Source organism: Pantherophis guttatus, chromosome 2, assembly GCF_059756535.1.
Source record: "Pantherophis guttatus breed Tessera chromosome 2, ASM5975653v1, whole genome shotgun sequence".
Lineage (NCBI taxonomy): Eukaryota > Metazoa > Chordata > Lepidosauria > Squamata > Colubridae > Pantherophis > Pantherophis guttatus.
This window is the reverse complement of record NC_142064.1, coordinates 271,749,578-271,769,961: the sequence shown is the minus strand read 5'-3', so window position 1 is coordinate 271,769,961 and position 20,384 is coordinate 271,749,578. Positions and strand designations below refer to the sequence as shown.

Genomic DNA, 20,384 nt, shown 5'->3' with positions numbered 1-20,384 from the left:
ATTTTAGAACCCACCCCTGATTGTGTGGGAATTATATCCCCAGAACATCCATCAGCATCACATTTTTACTTCACTTTTGAACATCAGATGTTCCTTTGTATTCAGATCTGGCCTCAGCAAAATGATGTAACACTTAGGGATGAAGATGCAACCCAGCAGCCCAGCACTGGAAGCCAAGATGGAGAAGACCTGCACAGCAACCGTGAATTTCCCTTTGGTGCTGAGATAGGTAGGCACAAAGGAGATCCAGACACTGCAAAAGACCAGCATGCTGAAGGTGATCAGCTTGGCTTCGTTGAAGGACCCAGGTAGATTCCTGGCCAGGAAGGCCACTACGAAGCAAATGGCAGCCTGAAACCCCATGTAACCAAGGGCAACATAAAACATAGTGACAGAGCCTTCATTGCACTGCAGAACAATCTCTCTAGGCTGGGAATACATGTCAGAATCAGCGAATGAAGGAAAGACTCCTAACCAGGTGAAACAAATGACAACCTGGACACTGGAACAAGAAATGATGATGCTGTTGGTCAGACTCTTGCCCAGCCACCCTCTCACTCTATTTCCTGGCTTTGTGGCCAGGAAGGCCAGCACCACCATGATTGTTTTGGCCAAGACGGAAGAGACGGCAATTGAAAAGATGATGCTGAAAATTGTTTGTCGGAGAAGGCAGGTGGTTCTCCTTGGCCGACCAATGAAGAGAAAGGAAGTCAAGAAGCAAAGAAGAAGGGAGACCAGGAGGATATAGGAGAGGTCCCGGTTGTTGGCTTTGACAATTGGAGTTTCTTGGAATTTAATGAAGATTCCCAAGACTAAAACTGTGGTTAAGATCAGGAATAGGGCAAAGAAAGTAAGAATAATTCCCAAATACTCTTGATGGGACAAAAAAGTGACAGTTTTGAGGATACATTGATCTCGATGCTTGTTCTGATACTGATTGTCTGGACATCTGGTGCAGTGGTCTGCATCTATAGAGGACAAATGTAATATTTACCATGGGCCTTGAATTTGACACCCCTGATCTACGTCATGTAGGAAGGTTTCTAATGGACTAAGCCAATTTGACAAGGTTGGAATTTTCTGGTTTTCCAAAATGGAGTTTGATTTGTCCCATTACCCATTTATTGGAAGATAAAATTGAAATTCAATAACAATATTGTTCCACTATTTTTGCTTTCATTTTGTCCCACCAAATCCCAATGGTTAATGATTAAAAAGGGGCAGATAAAATTGTCTGGTTTTCTCTCTAATCGCCATAATGAGGAGAGGTTCCTCTCTGGTAGCAATGTATTCCCCCAAAGAGCTACTCCACAGGAAACACAGATCGTGCTTGCCTACTCCTTGGATACTTTGGAGGAAGATGGTTAGGCAGAAATGTGTCTATCCCGAGACCACCCTGGAATGGAGGAGATGGCAATATTACTGACTAGGTCCTGTGTGAGTTGGCTGTCAGGCCTGGAAGCCATCTTTTTCATTGCATCTTCAGGCCTGCCACATTTATTACTGTGGGAAATGTGATGGGGGGATTGTATGGAGCATGGGTGATATATACAGGTAGTCATAATAACATTCCTTTCTCAGAAAGTCAAGGACATCTTGCCCTGCACCTTTTTGAAATAACATGTATAAACTTATTACCAAAACCTAGTACCTCAACGATTGTTTTAATAGTTTCCCATTGTACAGAATCAAAAGCTTTAAAAATATCTAATGATACTATACTTATTTTATCAGCATTATATTCAGCAACATCTATAATATTTAATACTCTTCTGACAATATCGCTCATGTATCTACCCTTCACAAAGCCTACTTGATTATAACTTATATATCTATCTATAAATCTACTTAATCTATTACTTATAATGGCGGTAAATATCTTTGCATCTTGATTAATTAAGGAGATGGGCCGATAGGACTCAATCCTTTCTAAGTCTTTATCTGGTTTGGGATTATAGATATCACCGTTCTATTCCATGACAACGGAACTTCTCCACCATGTAAAATTCCATTCAATAATTTTTGCAATTTTGGTATTATTATTTCCTTAAATTCTTTATAAAACTCAGCAGGTAATCCATCTTCACCTGGAGCTTTCCCTAATTTTATTTTTTGTATTACTTCATTAATCTCGTCTTGTGTTATATCTTCTTCCATCAAGTCTTTATATGTTTGGTCAATTTTCACAACATGTTTTTCTAAATAACTTCTCAGTTTTTCCCGATCAATTAATTTTTTTGAATATAAATTTTGAAAAGAATTCCTGACCACTTCGCATTTTTCTGATTTTTTATAGCATCTTATACCCTTATCATCTATCAAGGCTCCAATTTCTCTCTTCTCTCTTTTATTTTTCGCCATCCTTGCCAATAACTTAGAGTTTTTATTACTAAATTCAAAAAAATTCCTATTTAAATATCTCATATTCTTTTTTACCAATTCTATATCCTCTTCTATCAATTTATTTTTTAGAAAATTTAGTTCCTCCAAAAAATTTTTTTCTTTAGTAAGCAAAAATTGATTCTCCAATTCCTTAATCTGGCTTTTATCTTTTTCAATTTTATTTTTATAATTTCTATATTTTCTGCTTGATAACTTGATACTTTCCCCTCTAAACACTGCTTTCATCGCATCCCAAACAATTTCAAACCTCTCCATTATCATTCAATCTCCAACATGTGGTATCAAAATCAAAAGGAAGGTAGATTAGGAATCCCCAAACTACTCAATTATTACTGGGTTTATGCTATTCGGACTGTGGTAAAAATATTTAAAAGTGAAGATAGTCATTGGAGAGATTTAGAATTAAAAGACATCAAGAGAAAAAGAAAAAGAACTTAATATTAAAATATCAGATTTAGATTGGAATGTGAATTGGAAGAGTAGAATTATGAAGACTTTATCTATAAGGATTAAAGAGCATAATTATAAGGTTGTTTGGAAATGGTATTTGACTCCATTAAGATTGTCATTGATGGATAACAAAATTAGTAAACAATGTTGGAGATGTGATATGGAATTAGGGACTTATGAACATATGTGGTACAAATGTGATAAAGTTAAAAAGTTTTGGCAACAATTGGAGAAAGTGATATTTGAAATGATGGGGAAAGCAATATTATTGAGACCAGAAACTATATTACTGTTGATAATTAAGGAAATAGAAGCAACAAAATATGAGAAAGAATTGATTAGAATTATGATTATAATGGGTAGAATTATAATAGCCAGATATTGGAAATTAGATGTGAATTTTAGAATAGAAGAGTGGTATTTTGAAATGTGGAAATTAGCTTTAAACGATAAAATGACATGCAATATTAAAATTAGAAATGGTGATTATAAAGAAGATATTTTCTGGAAAGTTTGGAAACCATTCGTGGACTATGCGCTGGGAAAATTAGATGCTTCGGTACCTGTACCCCGAGAACATGGATTTTGGCGATCATGAGGATATATCCGAAGAACCAAATCTTCCTTTCTTATGTATATCACAGGGTGAAGTATTGTATATGTTGTTTGTAATGTTACTTTAATAACATAATTAAATTTTTTTTAAAAAAAAATAGTTTTCTTTCATTGGGGATGTTACTTGGAACCCTGACATTGGAGATTAATTTATCTCAATGGAGAACTTCATACTGTAGAAGCAACATCATTCTGTTTGTCATGGTGAAACAATTGGCTGCTTCATGTCACTTCAACTGATCCTTCACAAAGTCACATATGCTTCTTGATAGCTGCTTGGCTTCTTCTACACTTAACCTCTCCTTCCAATGAACTCTCCCAGCTCATATGATTGTTATATCCTTGGTGAAATTAATTCTGATAGTTAAATTAATAGTCCCTCCCCCCACCCCCAATACTTAGAAGATATTAGAAATATCTTCTTAGAAAAGATCTGCAGGAACCTTTGCTCCTATCCCAAGGGCTGTTTTGATTCCCATTCACCCACCTTCTTGGGTGGAAATGCTCCCTTCTGCACAAGGGATACAGTTGTAGCAACAGACTGGTTTTCCTTCCTGGACCACCTTGAAATAGCCAGGTTGACAAGGCTCCACACACTGGGAGTAAGGCAAGGGCTGAAAGTGAACAGAATTTGCATTCAGAAGCATCTGCAAAACTGATTAGTTATGAAATGAATTACATTGTTGGAATGGGATTGTCAGGTCCCATAGCTTATCTCGTTTCTATAGAAGAGCAGCAGCGTTGCCTTGGAGACCGGCATTTATTACCTCCTCAGCCTGAGAATCTCATAATATCTTTACACTTCGAGATTGGCTTGGTGATGTATTGGGCTTTGGGAGGGGCTCTGTCTGCACTTTACTGTTTTGAGTGGGAAACTTACTATTTTGGGGTGTGTGGAGCAAGACGGGGCTCCTCTTGCTGATTTCCAGTTCTGTTACCCTAACCCTAACTAGAGGAAATGGCGAGGACTGTCTGCGCATGCGCTTAAATATTTTTGGGGAGGGCTTATTTTTTTGGGGGGGGGCGGGACTTATTTTAGTCCATGCGCTCAAAAACCTGATTGGACTTATTATCAGGGGATGACTTATTTTCAGGGAAACACGGTAAAAAGATGGGACACCTCTTCCTCTACCTGAGGAACCACTGAGGATTCGTTATGACTTCCTTGTTGATGCTGAATTTGACTCCAATGGTTCCTTCTCTGTCTAGACTCCCAAATTTCACTCTGGTGGTCGACTTATTAGGAAACAACACCCAGCTCACAATGTCAAAGTCAGCCATCAAATCTCCATTTCTACCCAAATACATTCCTTCTATTGTGTTGTTGTAGATCTGAGGATTCTTCAGGAAATGGTGAAGCTAAGGAATATAAGGAAAGAGGTTTTTACACAACTGGAATCATCTAAACAAGTTGATGTACAGAGATATAAGGAATTTGACTTATTGAGCTGCAGCCTGTTTTCTTCTCAGGACAATCTGCATAGATTTGTCCTTCAGGAACCAATGGCGGATATTTTCTTTCCAACATCTGGCATTCCCAACTAGCCCATATTTTCTTGTTTTCTTGTTTTATTTCTCCCTTTAGTTCTCTTGAAGATAAGCAGATGGCAGAAGGGCAGGAGAAGGGAAATCCATTACCTACAAATATATTTGCTTACACTATCTGTTGCTTATCCATGAGTTTTCCCCTCCTCCCTGAGATGTCCTGCATAGCTATAGATACATTGTTTTGTCTACAGAGATTTATCTTAACATTCTTTGGAGAGTTTCTTCTGTGCACATTGAATAACAAACACCGCAGTGAGCTTTGATTATTTATTTTGAGTCCTGTGTTTTGATTCCACAAGAGAGATAGATTGACAGAGTTGGAAGGGATCTTGTAGGTCATCTAGTCCAACCCCCTGCCCAAGCAGGAGACCCTACACCATTTCTGACAAATGGTAGTCCAATCTCTTCTTGAAGGCTTCCAATGATGAAGTTCCCACAACTTCTGAAGGCAAGGTGTTCCATTGGTTGATTGTTCACACTGTCAGAAAATGTCTCCTTATTGTAGAAGACACAGCATCAGTTTGTACAACTCAGTCCTGGAAATATAATAATTTAATAATTATAATAATAATTTAACAAATTTGGAAGGGACCTTGGAGGTCTTCTAGTCCAACCCCCTGCTTAGGAAACCCTACACTACTTCAGACAAATGGTTCTCTAATCTCTTCTTATAAACTTCCTGTGTTATGAATTGGCTTTTGGAAATTGGGAAGGAAATGTCAATATTAATAATTGACTCTTCCATCTGCTCGTTATCTGAAGAAAGGTTGAACATTGATTCTGAGGAAAAGCTTGAATATTGATTCTGGCACTCTTCAGGTGATTTTACAAGAATATACACTGATAATTTTAATATTAAATACAATGTTGTGTTACATTATAATGTAAGGAGCCTGAGTGGCACAGCAGACTAATGCTACTGTTAAAAGGTAGTATTTAGCTTCCAGCTGCCTGCAATTACTGCGAGTTCAAATCTCACCAGGCTCAAAGTTGACTCAGCCTTCCATCCTCTGTAAGGTAGGTAAAATGAGGACCCGGTTTGTGGGGGCGATAAGCTGACTTTGTATAAAATATACAAAAGTATGAAGGCTATTGCTTAATGCCTTGTAAGCCACCCTGAGTCTCCGGAGAAGGGTGGCATATAATTCAAAAATAAAAATAAAATAAAATAAAAAATAATAAATTGGAAGATAATCCAAAATCCCTTTTTCCAAACATCAAATTCTAGCATCTGAAGAAAGAAAAGGTCAAAGCACATGAAGTAAAATACATGGAGTAAAATAATTGTAGTGGTGTGTGACAACATAGGCAAGGTACAATTTGCCATTCAGCAATGCTGGAGGCCAAATGTAAAAAGAAAGAGTAATTCTATATTTAATGTTAAATGTAATAACAGCGGCAACGGGGGACTTCCAGTGGCTCCGCGTTCCCTAAATGGACGCTCCTTTTGGAGCTCCAGCCCCTTGATTCCGTTTGCCGCTAGAACAGCGAAAATCAGCTGTTCTAGCGGTTCGAAACTCTCCCCCAGGGAAAAACGGGGAGAGAAGAGCAGAAGGGTCTGGGTAGAGCTCCCCTAGACCCCCAAGCTTTTTTTTAAGCCTGGGGTTTGCAGGTTGAGAGCTCCCTGAAAGCCCTTCAGTGCTCCGGATCTGGGACGATTCTGCTTTAAGCAGAACAAGGGGTCGCAACCACACCAGCAGCGCAATTTTAAGGACTATGAGAAAATTCGATCCTGGATGCTGGCAGAGCAAATCAGGAGAACAGGAAATGCAAGTATTAAACTTTAACTCCGTTTAAGAGAAAAAGGAAAAAAGATGGCACTTAAGGGCGTTTAAAATGAAATTTACAAGTGAAAGTGATCGTTAAAGCTGCAACATTGTAAAAGCTACCAGATTACGCGGCAAGAAAAAGATTTAAAGTGCTAGTGAAATGAAAAAGACTATGGTATTGACCTTAACTACTTTATACTTCTAAATTGTGTGGAAAATTATTGGATTTATTGACCTGATAGCTGAACAAACTTAAAAATAATTGGATTTTGAAAAAAAGAAAATGGCTGGTACCTTTGAAAGTGCTGAAGGACTATTATTACACACACCAGCAAATACACAAATAAGAGTTATAATACATGAAATTTTTGAGTCACAAACCACTGCTTTCCTTGAAAGTCTTAAAGGTTTTTTTAATGAAAGGTCTCAGGAAGAGGAAGCTGTTTTGACTCAAAACATGGAGACAAAGGAGAAGATAGTATCATTTCAAGGCTTGTTAGACAGTAGTGAGCTGTTGGAAGAAGATGGGGCAGAAATCCAGTTTAATATGACTTTGGATAAAAAGAATGCTTTCCAGACCAAGAGGGGAAAGCAAAGGAATCTGGAAGAGTTTAATCAGAAGGACTTGAGAGAGATTTATGGGGGTTTCAAATTAAATGAAATAACTTTAAGAAGACAAAAACTTTCAAAGAGACATCAACCTCAAATCCAAATTTTAAAATTCTCAAAAATAAAAGCAGGAGGAGGAGCAATGCTGAAGAAGAAAGAATTATCAAAGAAAAAGGACTGGAAAAAATACAGAAAGAAGGGAAGAACTGAAGATTGATCTTTTTTGGGGAGGATTTTGGCAATAGGTTGAGAAGCTTAATTAAATTTGTATTTTTAAAATTTATTCTAAGATAATAATATAAAGGAAGTGTGTTATTACACTTGGTTTTGGACATAAAAATGATAGCCTTTTAAGAGTTATCGAGGTAAAAATGATAGCTTTTTAAGAGTTATCGAGGTATTAAAATGGCTAATTAAAATTTAGAGGGATACCTTTCTGAAGGGCTTGAAATTTATATTTTGAGAAATGACTTAATGTCTTATTGATGTATTAAAAGATTTTAAAAATGTTTAACATAAGATTATAGTATTTTAAGAACGATCATGCGATAAAATGTTTAAAGTTTTAAAATGTTTAATTTTATGAAGGATTAAAGAGGACAAATGTCTAATTTAGAACATTATTAGGGGGCAATGTTGATTGAGGAAGAAGGACTGGGAAAAAATAGAGAAATGGTTAATTAAAAATTTAAGGGATAGTTTCCTGAAGGTTTTGAAATTTATATTTTGAGAAATGAACTAAGAAGGTCTTATTGATGCATTAAGAGGTTTTTAAAATGTTTAATATAAGATTATACTATTTTAAAAGGTATAGGTGATAAAATGTTTAAAGTTTTAAAATGTTTAATTTAGAATTTTTAATGCTGACTAGATAGAAATTGATAATTGGTTTATGAAGGAATAAAGAGGATAAATGTTTAATTTAGAATTTTATTAGGGAGCAATGTTGAAAAAGAAAGGTGTTTAAGGGATGAAAATGAAACTTATCAGTGTTTGTTAATGCTTATAATATTGTTAAAGCTATTGGATTACATACCAAGAAAAAGGCTTTTATATTCAGGAAGAAAGAATTTAACCCAACTGATTTTGAGAATTTACAAAAGGGAGGTTGATGAATTTGCAAAAGAGGAGTTAAAGAGTGTGAGGGAATTTTAAACTTTGTAGTAGGTTAGTATATTTTAGCTTTTGCTTGTTAAATGTTATACTCTGTTTTTGCTCTGGGAAGTCGGGGGTGGGTGGGGAGGAGGGAGGGTTGGGTTGGGATAAAATTGTTGAATAGATAAAGGTACAAATATAAAAGTAAATGTGGGGAAAATGTTACAACAAATGAAATGATAATATCAAGATATGATAAATATTGGAGGAGTAAGAGGAAAAAGATGTATTCAGATGATACACTGATTTTTTTTTTTTTTTTTTTTTTTTTATATTAGATTTCTATACCGCCCTTCTCCCTAAGGACTCAGGGCGGTGTACAGCCAGATTAAAAAAACATGCAGAACAAATATTAAAAACAATTAAAAGATATATAAATTTGGCCCAATTAAAACTCATTTACCAATTAAAAACGTTTAAAACATTTAAAAACAGTTAAAAATTTCATCTTAAGCCAGCCCGGCTTGTTTAAATAAATGGGTTTTAAGGGCGCGACGGAAGGCACTGAGGTCTTGGATTCTCCTTATCTCTGGGGGGAGCTGATTCCAGAGGGTAGGTGCCCCCACAGAGAAGGCCCTCCCCCTGGGGGTCACCAGCCTGCATTGTTTGGCTGATGGCACCCCGAGGAGGCCCTCTCTGTGGGAGCGCACGGGTCGCTGGGAGGTCGTCGGTAGCAGCAGGCGGTCTCGCAGATAGCTAGGCCCTATGCCATGGAGCGCTTTAAAGGTGATAACCAACACCTTGAAGCGCACCCGGAAGACAACTGGGAGCCAGTGCAGCTCGCGCAGGAGCGGTGTTACATGGGAGCGCCATGCTGCTCCCGTCACTACCCGCGCTGCTGCGTTCTGGACCAGCTGGAGCCTCCGGGTGCTCCTCAAGGGGAGCCCCATGTAGAGAGCGTTGCAGTAGTCAAGGCGAGAGGTGACGAGGGCATGAGTGACTGTGCACAGGGAATCCCGATCAAGAAAGGGCCGCAACTGGCGAATCAGGCGAACCTGACAAAAGGTCCCCCTGGTTACAGCCGTCAGATGTTCCTCCAAGGACAGCTGCATATCCAGGAGGACTCCCAGATTGCGAGCCTTCTCTGTGGGGGCCAATGACTCGCCCCCAATAGTCAGTGATGGAGTCAACTGACTATATCGGGATGCCGGGAGCCACAGCCACTCAGTCTTGGAAGGGTTGAGCTTGAGCCTGTTCCTCCCCATCCAGACCCGTACAGCCTCCAGGCACTGGGACATCACTTCAAGGGCATCGTTGGGGTGGCCTGGGGTGGAGATGTACAGCTGGGTGTCATCAGCGTACTGGTGGTATCTCACCCCAAAGCCACGGATGATCTCACCCAGCGGCTTCACATAAATGTTGAACAGAAGGGGCGAGAGGACCGATCCCTGCGGCACTCCACAAATGAGAGGCCTCGAGGTCGACCTCTGCCCCCCTGCCAACACAAACTGCGACCGGTCGGAGAGAAAGGAGGAGAACCACCGCAACACGGTGCCTCCCACCCCCAACTCTTCCAGCCGGTGCAGCATGATACCATGGTCGATGGTATCAAAAGCCGCTGAGAGGTCTAACAGGACCAGAACAGAGGAACAACCCCTGTCCCGAGCCCTCCAGAGATCATCAACCAACGCGACCAATGCCGTTTCTGTGCTGTGCCCAGACCTGAAACCCGACTGGAACGGATCTAGATAAGATGTTTCCTCCAGGAATTTCGGAAACTGTCGTGCGACCACACTCTCAACAACCTTCGCCATAAAGCGAAGGTTGGAGACAGGACGATAGTTGGCCAATATTGCCGGATCCAGGGACGGCTTCTTGAGGAGAGGCCTCACCACCGCCTCTTTCAAGGCGGTGGGGAAGTAACCCTCACTCAACGAAGCGTTGATAACACCCTGGAGCCAGCCTCGTGTAACCTCCCGGGAAGCCAGTACCAACCAGGAGGGACACGGGTCCAGTAAACATGTGGCCGCACTAAGTCTCCCCAAAATCCTGTCCACATCATCAGGAGTCACAGCATCAAACTCCTCCCAGATAACATTCTCAAGACTATTCCTCGTCACCCTGCCCTGATCTACCCAGTCAGAGTCCAAATCCCCCCGGATCTGGGCGATTTTGTCATACAGGTATTGTCCGAAATCCTCCGCCCTGCCTTCTAAGGGATCCTCCCGCACTCCTGGATGGAGCAGGGCGCGGGTCACCCTAAACAGGGCAGCCGGACGATTCCCTGATGACGCAATAGAGGCGGAAAAGTAGTTAGACTTTGCCGTCTCTATCGCCACTAGGTAGGCCTTAATATGCGACCTTACCAGTGTTCGATCAGATTCAGCGAGACTGGCCCTCCAACCGCTCTCCAGGCGTCTTTTCCGGCGCTTCATTTCCCTCAGCTCCTCAGTAAACCAAGGAGCCGCACGGGATCGGCATCGGGTCAGAGGCCGCAAAGGCACAACTCGGTCCAAGGCCCCACCAGCCGCCCGATCCCAGGCGGCTACCAGGTCCTCGGCCGAGTCATGTGCTAGATCCTCAGGAAATGGCCCAAGCTCCGTCTGGAACCTATCAGGATCCATCAGGCGCCTGGGGCGGATCCATCTAATTGGATCCACCTCCCTGCGGCGAGGGGTCGCGGTTCGAAGATCTAGGCGAAGGAGTGAGTGGTCAGACCATGACAAGGGTTCCATGTCTATATCCCCTATAACAAGACCACTCAACCACTGGCCAGAGACAAAAATCAGATCCAGAGTGTGACCTCCCCTGTGAGTAGGGCCATGAACTAACTGGGTCAGGTCCATGGCCGTCATGGAAGCCATGAACTCCCGAGCCACCTCAGACGTTTCACCGACGGATGGCAAGTTGAAATCACCCATGACTAAAAGCCTGGGTGTATCTACTGCCACCGTGGCTATCACGTCGAGTAGCTCAGGTAGGGCTGTTGCCACGCGGCAGGGAGCCAGGTACGTAAGCAACAAGCCCATCTGAACTGATTGATTGATTATATATTGTATGTATGCTTGTTTATAAAATAAAAACTTTTCAATGCAAAAATAAATAAATAAATAACAGCAGCAACGGAATTACGTATGCACAAATTTGGAAAATTGAAAGTATACCGACAGAGGAAATGGTAATAAAGAAAATATTAGAATGTGCCAAAATGGACAGGTTAACGATAGAAATTAAAGACAAAGGAGAAACAGCCTATTACTAAAATATGGGGCCTATTGGCTAGATAAGAGATGCAAAGCTTAGAAAATTAATGATGAAAGAGGGTCAATAACCTAGAAACGAATACAGGTATAAAACTATACAATAGAATACGTATTGCAAGAAATATTATTATTAGACTGTGCATAACTGCAAATTAAAATATATAGAGTGCTAAATGTATAGATAATTATGTTATAACTATGGAAACAATAGATATAAATATGTTACATAATATCAAGTTTCATGGGATTTCATGGGATGCCCCACCTGACCCAACACATACATTGGACAAACCAACAGAAGAATAAGTGCACACATTGAAAATCACAAGAACTCAGTCAGAAAAGAGGAAGAAACTTCTTCCCTGGTCCAACACCTTAAAGCCACAGGACATGAAATTGACTTTAAAAAGACCAGAACTATCGCCAAAACTGAACACTTTAACAGCAGAATAATCAGAGAAGCCATCGAGATAGAAAAACGCCCACACAGCATGAATAAACGAGATGATACCTCCCGTCTACCAGCCATTTGGCAACCCGCCCTTATTGACAAACAAGTCCCTAACACGAGGAATGACTCCAAACCCACAATCACAAGGGCGACACAGGATGTCACCACCACACATCCACGCGGAAAGCAGACTCAAACCTACACCGATGATGAGGCACGACCACGGACTAGAAGCCAGGCCGCAGCTGGATCATTAGCCACTTTAAACCCCTCCAATCCATACATGAAGCAGACTGACACCCAACATAAAGATGTGGCACGACCACGAATGCGAAGCCAAACAACAGCAACGCAGCTCACCAGCTCAAATCCCCCTGCAACTCAGACTAACCCAAGCCCAACCAAGCCCCACCCAAACAGAACACACCCCCAGCCAATCAGATCACAGCCAAGCTCACACCCAATCAGTTCACACCCCCACTAGCAGTTAAAAGGAAGAAACAGCTATGATCACACATTGCCCCTAGAAGCATGAAGCTGAAAACACCAGCCTGAAGATGACGAATGAGACTTCATCAAAACGTCACCAAGACACTTCCAATTTTATGTGGGAAAAAACCTGAATAACCAAAGACCTACATACAAACACCCGTGAAAATCTCAGAAAACATATATATCTGTATATGAAAGAGGCGGACAAGGGTTCTTATGAATGAAAATGATTCATAAAAGGTATTTTTGTCAATGTATATGACATTTCTCAAAGAGTGTTTCACAATGTTCATCATCTAGATGTCGCCCTTAACAACATATATGGAACCGATAAGGAAATACCTGCCATGGTTGAATGCTTTCAACTTCCACCTTGTCTTTTCTCTCCATCCTTGTCTTCTGGGATCGGGGTGAATTGACCACATTTAAGGCATGTGCCACAATCTGGATGGCATTGTAAGTTAAGGAGCTATCTAGAGAAAAGATCCTGTCAATCTTCTGCTGAGGTAGAGTCTCCAAGTTCTCTTTCTCTGTACACCTTGTCCAGCCTTTCACAGACAAGGCAGGCTTCCCATATGAACAGTGAAATTTTTTAGTCATAAATGCTTCGATAAAAAAATAGAAATCAAGGAAATCGTCAAATTTGGTCCTTTGGCTGGTCTGGATAAGAAAAGAAAAAATGATATGGGTGTATCTGAAAGAGAAAGTATTATATGATAATTCAATGGTGAGATCCCACAAAGCGGTTGTGATCCAAACTTTCCCTTCAACAAGCTTTCGCAAGGAATTTAATATGTCTTCTAGGAAAAAGGCTCCCTCGACGAACGTAAACTCTGAGTAATAAACAAATACATTGATTTGGGCCCACAGGTTGAAAACAGAAATCAGATACTTGAAGTTCTCATCTTCTAATAATACGATTTGTGAAAAAACAACACAGATGCCATTCTGAGCCAGCACAGGAATGAAGGTCCTAATGAACTGTTCTCCATTATCGGTGTCTGCAGCAAAGACGCCAATGAATGTCCATCGAAGATACAGCAGCAATTTAACAATCCCCAGGTTTTGAGCACCTTCTTTGGGGACGGTCCGGTAAAAAAAAGGTAACTGAGTTTTATCACTCAGGACTCGTGAAATATAAGTGTAGCTGATCTGGAGGGAAAAAAAGGAGATTTATGTTTTATTTGGGGCTTTTACTATCCTGCTCTATGGAGTAGAGAGTTGGTCTCTGACAGAAAACCACTTGAAGAAATGAGAAGCATTTGAAATGTGGATTTACCATCTATTCCACGCCGTATAATATTTTGAGTCTACCTTATCTTTTAACTCAAATGTTAATGTATCCATAGATATTACAATTGGATAACTCAAAGAAATGAGAATAAATGTAAAATTCTGTATGACAATAAAATTAACAATTAGGCACCCTTAACAAGATGACGGATGTGTGACTAAAGTCACTTTCTTCTTTTGTTGTTGTTGTTGTTTTAGTTTTAGCAAGTAATGTTGTTTGTATTAACACAAATGTATTTTATGTGTACATGATATGGTATTTTATCTTTTTATGTTTAATAAAGCTTGTTTTTAAAATAAAAAAAGAAAGAAATGTGGATTTACAGATGGCTGTTTCTTATAAACTGGGTTAACAATAATCACAAATGAGGAGGTGATAAGCCACCTGGGAAAGCAAAGGGAAATCATCAAAGCCATTAAACAGCGAAAGTTAGAATATTTTGGTCATGTGATGCGACACCCAGAAAAATACGGCATCCTTCACTTAATCCTCCAGGGAAAGATTGAAGGCAAATGAGGTCCAGGCAGAAGAAGAACATTATGGCTTCAAAACCTAACGGACTAGTGTGGACAAAACTCAGCAGCACTTTTTTATGCGGCTGTTGACAAAAATAGGATTGCCAACATGATCACCAACGTCCGATGACGGATATGGCAGAAGAAGAAGACCTATTAGATCCTGAAAAGATAATGTCAGAGCTTAGGTAGTGACTGGAAGATTCCAGCCTACCTTGGTGGATTTAATAGGGGATCAGAAATTTATTTATTTATTTATATATTCAATTTATATACTGCCCTTCTCCTGATGGACTCAGGGCGGTGCACAGCCAGAACTAAAACACATAACAATACAAAATTTAAAATTATTAAAAGAATTATATACTTTGGCCCAAATTTAAAACAATTCAAATTAAAACCCATTGACAGATTAAAAGCTAAACAACTAACAAACTAAAAAAAAGGGGGGGAGGGGGTTCACATTTTTTCAAATGCAGAAAACGTAACTGTCAACAATGTATGTTAAGAAGAAATCCAGATCACATTTTCTGAAAAGCTGATGCTTCCTCAGAACCTGCATAGTGCAAGATCTGAGCATGTTGATATTTCAATGTGAACAGCGCTTCTTCTTTTGAACTACTTTGTCAAGAGTAACTTTGCTCTACCTACTGACTCTTAGATCATTTCTCTTAATGGACTGATTGAAGCATAAGTAACTTGTTGGGATACATTGGCTTTGGAAAACTAAGTGTTAAATTTATAAGTGTGATTTAAGTTTAAGTGAACTAACTGATTTGTTTAGAGTATTAATTAATTATAAAGTACCAATTAGATAATTAGCTGATCTAACATTATTCTAATACCAAACAGATTAATTGATTACTACATTAAGTTGACTAATTATTATTAACTACTTCAGAATATTGAAGGGGGGATAGGGATAAGTGACTAAATACCAAAGTAACTCATTAATAGACTAGAACATCTATTACCTATTGGGACAGGGTAGAGTAATAATTAATACCCTTGGGTTCATCTTAGTTATATGCTACTTTGGAGGAGGCTCCTCTGCTTAACAGAAATGTCTAGCTCTTCAATTAAGACCAGAAAGAAGCTCCCAATATCAACAGCAGCTATGGCACCAATCACGACTCCTCCTTCTCTGCATAAATCTATGGAGGCAGTAGCTGTGGCCGAGAAGACCTCTACACTCCAAAAAATTCAGAATTTACTATATGCCATACAGGAAACTATGACAAAAAAACAGGAGGCCACAGCGAAGGACTTGACTGAATTGAAACAGGAGATGGGAGGTATGCGAGGGGAAGTGAAACAAATCTCTGAGAGATTGAATGAAGTGTGTGTGACAATGGAAAAGCATGAGGGCCAGATCCAGAAGGTAGCTACAAAGGTGGAGAAGGTGGAGGCGGTGATAGAGAGGCATGAGTTGCGACAGCTATTGGTCAATAAGCAGCTTGAAGATGATATAGTTTTGCTTGAGATGGAGAAGTCTGCCCACATCCTGAGATTTCAAAATATTAGGGAGGAGCCAGAAGAAAACTTGGAAGATAAGATGGTTGAGATGGTCGCAGGGATGCTGCAGAAAGACACGCAAATGGTACACAATGGCATTGATGAATGTTTCCGGATTTTTACATCATTTACCAGGAGACAGAATCTCCCGAGGGAAGTTCATGTAAAATTTAGTAAGAGATCGTTACGAGAGGATGTATATCAGAGATCGAAGGACCAGGTGATAAAATATGCTGGCAAACAGGTCACTGTTTTGAGACAGGTGCTGAAGAAGACGCAAGATCGAAGACAAAACTACCAAGCGTTGACAACACAACTAAGGAAATATGATGTGAGATATAAATGTCTACTTCCAGATGGGCTGATGGTGACATGGCAGGGGAAGAGAGTACGACTTGAAACCCCGTAAGAAGCTGATGAATTTCTTGAAAGTGAATTTGCAACTTGGGAAAGGGAAGGAGGAAGAGAAAGTGAATATGTGGCAGATAGTAAGGGTCAGGAAGGAGGGCAGGAGGAGAAAGGAGCAGCAGGAGTAAGAGAAGAAGAAGAGGAGATTAACCAACGGGTAACTAGACAGACAACTAGAGCAAAGAACGCAGATAAGTAAAGATGGGGGAGGAAATATATTTGTTTTCACAAAATATAAATGGTTTGAATGCACAGGTGAAGAGAGGGCGGGTTTTTAAGAATTTAATAAAACTAAAAATGGATGTCATATGCCTCCAGGAAGTGCATATTAGAAAGCAATGTGAATGCATTTTGCAATGTCCTGAACTTGGTAAGTTGTATGCTACATTAGCTGACGAGAAGCAAAGAGGTGTGGCCTTCTATGTTAGGAATTGCCTGGAATCTAAATTAATCTATATGGATGACGAGGGCAGAATACTAATGCTGGAGATATGTATAGGCTGCCTACGGTCCTCTTGGTGGGAATATATGCCCCAAATAATGGACAGTCTGATTTCTATCAAAAGGTGTATCAAAAACTTATTGAGTTGCAATATAATCATATAGCCATACTGGGCGATTTTAATGCAGTAATTGACAGGGATTTGGACTACTTACCGGGAAATACTCAAAAGAGAGAAAATAGGAGAATACTTCCAAAAGTATGTGCCGATATGAAGGATGAGTTAGGTCTTATGGATCTATGGCGAACGTTCCACCCTCAGACAAATCAATATAGCTTCTTCTCTCCCAGGCATAAATCTTGGTCGAGGCTGGATATGATGTGGGCAACTACAGATTTAAAGACCAGAACTGTAGCGATAGAGATGGAACCTAATACCTGGGCAGACCATAGTCCATTATTGGTTAGGTGGAATAGGGATATAATTAAAAGAAATAAAAGGTGGATGTTGAGAGCAAGCATTTTAACAGAGATGGAATTTCAACAAATGGTAAAGAGAGAAATGGAAGCCTTCTTTAGAGTCAATGACAATAAGGAAACCTTGATACAGATTTTGTGGGATACAGCGAAACCCAAATGAGAGGGTTAGCGATTAAATACACTGCGGGGAAGAAAAAACAGAAACTTAAGGAGAGGGAAATATGGACAACGAAACTGCGGAATGCAGGGAGGAATTTACAGACTAACCCACTAAATGCTAAAGCTAAGGAAGCAGTAGACACAAGTAAACATCAACTCATATTACTAGATCAGGAGGAAATAGCACATAATATTAGAATGGCCAGACAGCATCACTTTGAACATGCCAATAGGGCCGGCCGATGGCTTACTTATAAACTAAAGAAGGAAAGGGAAAGTAGGTGGATAGATCAATTACAGGACAGGACGGGAGTCGTATGGGTAGATAATGAATGGAAAAAAGAGATCGCACAGGAATTCTTTTCACAACTGTATGCTAGTGAGCAAGTGCCGCATGAGAAAATTAAGGTATATTTGGAACAGTTGGATCTTCCCAAATTCCCAGAATCAGTCAAGGAGTTGTTGAATAAGGAGATTACGGAACGAGAGATAGAGATTGCGATCAAGAGGCAGAAGACCGGTAAAACCCCTGGCACTGATAGCTTGCCTGCAGAGATCTATAAAACCTTTCCAGATTTGTATATAAAATATATGAAGGAAATTTTTAATATGGTGTTGATGGAGTCTAAGGCCCCCAAATCATGGCTAGAGGCCTATATCTCTCTAATACCTAAGGAAGGAGTGGACCAAACACTTATACATAACTATAGACCTATCTCACTTTTAAACGCCGACTATAAAATTTTTGCAGCTGTAATGGCAGCTAGATTTAAGAAATACCTTAGTGAATTTATCCACATAGATCAAAATGGTTTCCTACCAGCTAGACAGTTGAAAGATAATGTACGGATTATAATGGATGCCTTGGAATATTACGAGGCCCACCCTGAGAAGCAGGCGGCGTTCCTCTTTTTGGACGCCCAGAAAGCCTTCGATAGGGTCAACTGGAATTATCTAGTATTACAACTGAAACAGATGGAGGCTGGCGATTATTTCATTAATGCAATCCAGTCAATTTATAATCAACAGAAGGCCAATATTTTGGTTAATGGAGAAGAGTCGGAGGAGGTGACGATAGTGAAGGGAATGAGACAAGGCTGCCCACTCTCCCCATTACTGTTTATATTCACGCTAGAACCTCTGCTTAGGATAATAAGAGGTGAGCATAAGAGGACTAAGGATCCGAGAACAAGAATATAAGGTCCAGGCATACGCAGACGACTAATCTCCGGAGGACGATTTATCGATATAATGCAGAAATTTTGTGAAGTAGCTGGATTACAAATAAATAGGACAAAAACAAATATTATAGCAAAGAATATGACAGAAAGACAAAAATTAGAACTACAAAATACTTTGGGCTTACAGATAGTTCGTAAAGTCAAATATTTAGGGATTTGGCTGTCTGATAGATGTTCATCAATAAAGGTGGATAACCATTTAAAATTAATTGAACAACTAGACAAAGATTTGGAGAAATGGGGGAAGATACAACTGTCAGTAATGGGACGGATAGCCTTAATTAAGACCTACGCAGTGCCCAGAATGGTATTTCTCTTTCAAACAGCCCCAGTTAGGTTGGATAAAACCTTCTTTAAGAATTTGGACAGGGCCACAAATAGATTTATTTGGCAGGGCAAGAAGCCTCGAATTAGGTTGAAGGTGATGCAGAAACCAAAAGAACAAGGTGGGTTAGGGGTCCCAAATTGGAAGTATTATAATTCGGCAGTTTTGGTTTGGATTCGTGAATGGATTACACTACAAAGGAGACATCTGCTAACAATCGAAGGTCACGATCTCCAACAGGGGTGGCATGCCCACCTTTGGTGGGAGAGAGGCAAACCTCCAGCATACTTTATAAAACACCACGTGCGAGGAGTCCTGATTGAGAGCTGGATGGAAATTAGGAAAACATATTATAATAACGTACCACTCTGGGTTTTACCTGTGGAAGCTGTGACGTACCCGATTCTGTATAAAAATTGACCTACAAAGAAATATTAGTTACGACTGGGAAGCTAAAAACAAAAGTGGCACTCCAGGAACAAAGGGTGAACCTAAACTGGTGGACATACATGCAAATTAGTGGTAAATAGTACACACAAATTAGTAGTAAATACACGAGAGACAGACAGAGAATGGGGATTAGCCGAGATATCAATATTTGTTCTTGTTTCTCTGGGAGACTGAAAGATGACATAAAGATTAATTCTTCATCTTAATCTATGCTTAATTAACATTTCTAAGGAGAAAATCTTCTTGAACTGCTCTGGAATAAACTTGCAGCCATTCACTGGCTCTATACCTGTGGGATTTTGTAGATGCCCAATATGGCAGCCATAAGGATGGATATATCAGAGTTGGTCTCTTCCAGGAGAACCAGCATGTTTCTCTTCCTTCCGCAGCTGTAGTTGGGAACATTGGCCTCTCCAGTGGAAAGCAAATCCAACAGACCATCCAAAGTCATTATTCTGTCCCGAAAGTTGTCATGGAGGTTATAACCCAGGGTGAGGTTGGGCAAGAGAAGAGGATCTTTGTTGATTTCCTGAATGGCAAAAAGGAAGGACAGAATTTTCCAGTACAACACACTTGCTTTCCTGAAAAGATACATGGATTTTGCCATGATGTTACATTCAGTGAAATCACCAACCTAGAAGTAAGGAGAAATTTCCTGACAGTGAAAGCAATTAACTGGTGGAAGGGCTTCCTTCCCGAAATTGTGGATGCTCCATCACTGGAGGTTTTTAAGAAGAGTTTGGACAGCCATTTGTCTGGAATGGTATAGGGCAGTGATGGCTAACCTTTTTGCCATCGCGTGCCAGGAAGTGTGTGTGTATGTGCGTGATAACACGTGCACGTGCCAGGACCCATAATGC

General features: G+C 40.1%; 1 protein-coding gene across 1 annotated transcript in view; it reads right to left on the bottom strand.

Annotated features, from left to right (window-relative positions):
* LOC117659771 (vomeronasal type-2 receptor 26-like) overlaps positions 1–15,522 on the bottom strand; it is a 32,914-nt gene extending 17,392 nt beyond the window's left edge. The window contains exons 1-2 of the mRNA XM_087885280.1: positions 15,511–15,522; positions 13,548–13,847 (exon numbers count right to left, since the gene is read on the bottom strand). Of these exons, the coding sequence (XP_087741406.1) occupies positions 13,548–13,847; positions 15,511–15,522 (312 nt within the window). The remainder of the gene's footprint in view (positions 1–13,547; positions 13,848–15,510) is intronic.
* Between the last annotated feature and the right edge of the window lie 4,862 nt (positions 15,523–20,384).